Source organism: Harpia harpyja, chromosome W, assembly GCF_026419915.1.
Source record: "Harpia harpyja isolate bHarHar1 chromosome W, bHarHar1 primary haplotype, whole genome shotgun sequence".
Taxonomy (NCBI): Eukaryota; Metazoa; Chordata; class Aves; order Accipitriformes; family Accipitridae; genus Harpia; species Harpia harpyja.
The window spans coordinates 14,782,762-14,789,251 of NC_068968.1; the positions used below are offsets into that span (position 1 = coordinate 14,782,762).

Sequence of the window (6,490 nt, forward strand, 5' to 3'; positions counted from 1 at the left end):
AACCACAGTAATATGTTAAAAACATTGGCACTCTTTATAAGTGATTGTCACCTTTTAAAAGGTGGATTGGTCGTGTCTTGATCGAATTGAAATAAAACGCAGAACTACTTGAAGCGGTTTTTTACTTTTAATGCGTTGCCCCTGTATTTTGGCACTGCCTCCAACAGCCCTTCCTCTGGGCCCCGCCCATAGCGGGCGTGTCCTTGTGCTGCCCCTCAGGCGCAGGCGGTGGGGCTCGGTGCCTTGTCGTCACCATGGGCAGTAAGATGGCGGCCGCCACTAGAGTCGTTCAGGTAACAGCACTCGGCCTGCGGCCCGGGGGGTGGCTGAGGCCGGGAGCCCGGCGCAGGTGGCGGGCCTCGCCTCGCGCGCGGCCGCCGGGGCCCGAGGTGGCTGAGGCCCGAGATGCCGCCGGAGAGGCCGGTGTTCTTGGCGCGGGGGAAGAAGTATGCGGCGGGGTCGGCCTGGTGGCGCGATTCCGGTGCCTGGTTCTCCTGGTACCAAAAGGTGCTACCAGGCAGCCTGCGGGCTGCCCCTTTTGTGCGCTGTTGAAGAGGGGAGGGCGCTAGCCAGCATCTCCTTTCTAAGCCATCTGTCTTCCCTTCAAGGTGAAGATGAAACATGGAGTCTTCTTGAAAAGACGTTTCAAAAATAAGCAGAGTGGCTTTGAATACCAGGCTTTATAATTTATAGGTTTTTTTCTTAATGGAACTAGTCAATCCCATCCAGCTAGCTGAACAAATATGTACAGGCAGAGCACAGCTAGCAATTCCATGTGCTAAAACTTTATCATTCCATTTATGCTACTGTGGTAGCTATTTCTGCATACGCACTGATTGCTGTGAAAAAAAGGAAGAGAATGCTTATTCCTGTTCTGAACACTAGGGTGATAGAACTTAAGTAGTAAGTTTATCAGAGTGGTGGTGCATGAAGCAGCAGTATAGAAGTGGTTGTTTAATATGTTGTATGTTCCATTTTATTATTGTAAAGTTAATGTTTGTCTAGAAATATATTTTATTTTTCCTGTTTCTCCTACTACCTTGTCTTGTTCTAGGTAGTCAAGCCACATACTCCATTAATTAAGTTCCCAGACAGAAAAAGTAGTCCTAGACCTAAAAGTAAGTATTTCATCTATAGATACAACTTGCACCACATTTCTTTGCATGAACTGTTTTATATAAGAACCAGCACACAATTTTTCTGCTTCAACTATGCGACTCAACTGATTTTGAGCAGGGTTTCTGAACCATAGTTGTTTTAGTTTGAAGGCAACTCTTTGACTCTTCCTTTTCAGACTCTATACAACTGTGGGAATATACATAATACACGCATGTCTTTATTTCTTGGTCAGGGCAGATTCACAAAGATTTCCAGTGTTGTTTTCCTACTTATATACTAAGTCCCGTCTTTGCAAATACTATTTGCCTGAAGTGATAGTGCCCAAGTCAATTTAAAGCAGCCTTAGGTATTTGGTGATATTTGCAGAAATGATGTTGCATTTTCCTCATCCTTTCTTTTCCTAATTGGAGTGTGCAGTGTCTGTGGTATTTAAAACCCTGATTATAGCTGAGAGCACCATCCCACTGTACATTTTAAAAAGTGTTTCCTTGTGCTATTAATTAATGCTAAGAAAAAATTAACTTCATTGCAATCTTTGACATTAATTTTTATACCCATAGCTATGTTTATAGGAACCCCAATACTGTTACATGTAGACATCAAAGTTAATGAGCTGTATGTTGTTTTAATATTCCTTTTGAGTCAATAAAGCATTTGAAACTAAAGTAGTAGATGTTTTAAGAAGCTCTGTTGTTATTCTCACTTGCTTAGAAATGATACCGTACCACGTATTTGCCACAGCATTATGACATTTGGGATTATCCATTAACATTGCAGAGTATCTACAGTGGACATCACTGCCACTTCTGACTCACCTGTGAATTCTTCAGGAACTATTTTCTGCGATAACTTCCAGTCAGAATTTTGTATCTTGTGCCCAGTTCAGCTAATTGCACCACCTCTCATGCCAGTGAATTGCTTTCTCAAAGGCTTAAAAACATGTTACTTAGCTCACGTTTATCTTTGCATCAGAAGATTTTTGTGACTATATATTTTAAGTATGTTAGACTTTTCTACCTTAATTGATTTCTGTTGCCTCACTAGTAAATTGCAATCTACCTCACTTTGCTTGAACACTGTAGCAATAACTGTTTCACCATACCAGACTGTTGCTTCTATATAGCTAAACAGAGCTCTGCAGATCAAGACTATACTTTTAGGGATGTGAGTGCTTAAAAGGCCAGTCAAATACTATTATCATATTACTACTGCAACATGATGGTCTCAAACGAGGGGGGGGAAACTGTAGTAGGGACTGTATCCGAGCTTAAGCAACAGCAGTATTAGGTCGGGTATTTTTGAGTCTTGACTTCAGGTTTTTAATTGGCTAATGCTTCTATTCCAACTATACTTCAGACTTTAAAACATACGATAGAGGAAAATCTTAGGCAAATCTCTAAACATTTATGTGGTATATAAAACAAATTTGGAGAAACTTTCTTTTTTTTTTCATATATAAGGTGTGTTACTTCTTGAAACAAAAATACTTTGTAGTCATTACTAGCCAAAACTATTATCACCTGTGTGTTGTTTTCTTCTGTTTTCATCTTCTGTTCCCTTTGCCTCCTGCTCTTAAAATTTAAAATTTCAGCTTAATGGCATGCCCCCTGTTCAGATTGTGCTCCTTTTGATGGGTTCTCTTCCTCCTCGCTCTGTTTGGGACCTTCCTTTGTTGATGCCATTTTGTAATATTAAAAATGGGTACAGCATTGTATTGCATGTTGTGGTATGTCATAGTTGTGAGCTTTATTTTTCTGCAAGCCTTTACATCTTTTTCACTTGTCTGTTTTTACAGTTGCAGTAAACAAAAAGCATCATCTTAGTGGATGTTAGTTATTTATCTTAGTTATGTTTCTACATAACCTTCTCCACACACACATTTGATACTATATGCTTTTTCTGCAAGTACAGCTTCCCAGTGAAAAAGCCTTTGTTAGGATACATGCTGATTTATCTTCTGTTTCCACATCAGTATTTCTGCCACTCGGATATGCTTTCTTTTACTTTCAGAATTTTTTCACTGTGTTCTTGGTATATTTAACAACAATAAAAACAGCTTGTGAGAAGTAGAGTATCTTTTAATTCTTTTAATTATTTGTTATAATGAAGAAAATTGTCAATAACTGGTAACTTTTATTGGCTGCTCACTAATTCATTTTACAGTCTTGTTATATTTCTGTAATGGTTTTGCAGTCTGGGTTTCAGTACAGGAATCTCTACAAGCAAGTATGCCATCTCTCAATGCTTCAAAAGCACAGGAGTCTGTAGGAGGCAAATTGCCAGCATTTCAAAATATTTCATCTGTTATTAGAGTACAAGGTATACCAGACACTTCTGAATTAGCAAGAACCTTACCTCAGAAATACAGAAGGAAACTTATGTCAGATGAAGAGATTGAATATATTCAAGTAAGTTTCATTTATTGGTGTGTATTGTCTGTATTTACCTAGCATTTATCTACACCTTCTTCAAAGTTTAAAATATGGTATTACATTATAATTCTTGGTAAGTGTATACTCAGAGTTTTCACAGCTTTGATGCACAATACCAAAACTACAAAATCTTAATACACAAAGTACCCAACTCTCACTAATTAGTAGCTTGTGGTATCACTGATTAGAGATACAGACTTAAAACTGACATGCAGATAGCTAGCGATAGTCATAGCCTACATTAATCACAGTCACTACCTGTTTTGTAACAGCTGTTTAATGTGTAATTTGAATATGCTGGACAGGAGCACAGGAGTCTGTTCTTAAACCGGCAAAGGCTATTACCAGGTGACTGAAGCCCAAAATATTTCTCAAACTAGTTTTTGTAAGTTATGTATTAGTAAGTTAACTCTTGTATTTCTAGTAGTGGAAACATTTTATTAAACTTGATATAAATATTTTCTGCAATATTTGCAAATATGGCATTGTACATGAAAGGCAAGAAAAACCTGCTTTTGTTCTGTAACAATTTTCAGTTGTAAACACTGATGCTTAAAAAGGGAGAATGCACAAAACTTGAAGAACTGGAGAGATGGGTGTGAGTTTGAAATGAAAAGACACTTACATAGCTTTGTTAAATGATAAGGACACCTACAGTGTGATCATGTTAGTAGAGGAAATCAGTTTTCCTGCATGTATATCAGTAGGGTATTATAATTAGAAATAAAATTATTTATTTTCCATAGTAATACACTTCTTGACCTCTAGCATAAATTTTCTAATGGTGAGGTAAGTTGTAAAATAATTTTGTTGGTAAAATAATGAATTGAGTACCTTTCTGATTTCTCAAAGATTGTAATGACTGACCTTGGCTTTGTTTTTACTTTGCACTTTGGGCAGTGAAAATAATTCTAAAACACAACAGTAGTAAACAGAAGTTTATCAGACCTTTCTAAAGTGAGTAAGAGTCAGGTTTCTTCAGAGTGGGAGAATTGGAAGCAGCTATAATTATAGGTTGCAGGTGTTGATCTTTTTGTATTCTCCCCTGAAAAAAATGGAGCTGTTATGGGTAGATGCTGATACTTTGACACTCCGTGCATGTTCTTATATAGATTAAAAATCAATGTCTAAATCAGAAATTAAAACTAGAACGCTGTTAATCTAGAACAGTGAAAAAGATTTGATCTCCATTTCCTGTTCTTTTAGCGGAATATATTTAACTGTCTGCTTTTATTTTACAGCGTGGAGGTCCAGAATAAGTATGGAAGATAGTTTGTTTGCCACTGTTGAAGAATGAAGTATTATATTCACAATAAAGACATTTCCTTAATATTATGATTATATACTAATAACTTTAATTAAAACCTATATGAAGGGTGAGAAGGTTGACACAACACAGTATATATTAGTGACTCAGAAAGCCATCAACAGAAAATCTAACTAGCATTTGATGTCCCTACCATTAAAATATTTTTCTAATTAGCCATTTGCGAACTTGCCAATAGAACTGAGTTGTTTTCTTTTTCTATTTAAAAAGATTCAGATGTCTCATCAGGAATTATTTTATAGGCAGGAAAGGGACACTGAAGTATTCTCAAAGATTATTAAGACTGTGTGGTGGTTTTTAGTAGTTATACAACTGAATATCAGATCTGAGGTTGGGAAAAAATAAAAATAGGTTGTTCTGGGATTATTTAAATTATTAACTGTTTCAGAAGAGAGCCCTTTGGGTCCAATTACAGTTAGAAGTCCACAATATACCTGATCTCTAGGCTTAACTTGCATAGTCCTTAATATGCATAGTCCCTAACTACAGTCTTTCACGTGGCATGCAGAAGTGAGCCAGGCTGTGTCTGTGCATCTCGGGTTGGTACAGCCAACAGCCTTAACGTCAGTCACTCTAAGCCAAGGAGCCGTGTAGTGCTGTAACCTGTGGTATTGAAGAGCAGCTGCGCGTTCCCCTCCCGGGCTATGCTCCAGCCTCCTCTCCTCCGCCAATGGAGATAACGGCGCCGATTGCTTTATCAACTCTCTTCCCCTTCACGCCTCCTACGAGTTACCGGGAGCTGGGGACAGTGCCAGTGCTGCTCTTGCGAGGCGCCACCCGGCCCTAGCGGGAAGCTGCGGGCGGGGCGGCGAGGGGTGTGGTGCCGCCGGCAGTTGCCAGGGGCGGGGCCTGGCGGGGTGGGGGTGTGTGCGCGCGCGCCTCTTCCCCCCTGTGTCTCCCCCATCCTCCCATCCTGGCAGCGATGCATGTGTGGGCGCGCGCCAAGCGCTACGAGAAACTTGACTTCTTGGGTGAGGGACAGGTTGGTGTATGCAGAGCTCCTCAGCTCCTCCCGGCCCGCTAGGTGCGGAGGTCCCCTCTGAGGGGTTAGCCGGCCCTGGCCACTCTGTGACGGACGGTCAAGCGGCTCTGGTGATGGCCCTCTTGTGACTGGAGGGGCCGTGGTGGAGGGGAGCCCCCTGGCTGCCTGCAGCGGTGCTGGCTCTGGCGGCCTCTACCCGGCCCGTAGGCTGGCCTGGCACCATCTCGCCTTCCGCACGCAGCGGTGGGGCCCTGCTGTGAGGCGGGGCGATGCTGCAGTTATAGGGCGAGAGGGCCGGCCTCGTGTGGGGGAGGCAGGTTGTTCCCCACCACCGTGCTGACACCAGGATTTCATGGCCTCCTCCTGAGGGAAGGCCCTGGTGCGGGCACCTCTCTAGCCCGAGGAGCTGGGTTTGGCGGCCGTGTCTGCCGTGGCAACGTCCGAGCCTCCGACGAGGCTGTGCTGGCACGCGACTCGCATGCCCCTGTAGTCACGCGAGCCTCTCAGTTTGCTGCTGCCTATAAAGCAAGGGATAAGAACACCAACCAAATTGTTGCTATTAAAAAGGTGAGTGTCAGAATGTGATAATAGATAAGCATTTGTTAATCAAATCTTGCTTATGTTAGTAGA

The 6,490-nt window shown here is 41.6% G+C and overlaps 1 protein-coding gene across 1 annotated transcript; it reads left to right on the plus strand.

Annotated features, from left to right (window-relative positions):
* The first annotated feature begins 172 nt into the window (after positions 1 to 172).
* LOC128136132 (alpha-ketoglutarate dehydrogenase component 4-like) lies at positions 173 to 4,924 on the plus strand. Its single transcript, XM_052775293.1, has 4 exons — positions 173 to 293; positions 1,055 to 1,118; positions 3,325 to 3,527; positions 4,793 to 4,924. The coding sequence occupies exons 1-4, from the start codon at positions 255 to 257 to the stop codon at positions 4,808 to 4,810; spliced, it is 324 nt and encodes a 107-aa protein (XP_052631253.1). The 5' UTR covers positions 173 to 254; the 3' UTR covers positions 4,811 to 4,924.
* Positions 4,925 to 6,490: the final 1,566 nt, after the last annotated feature.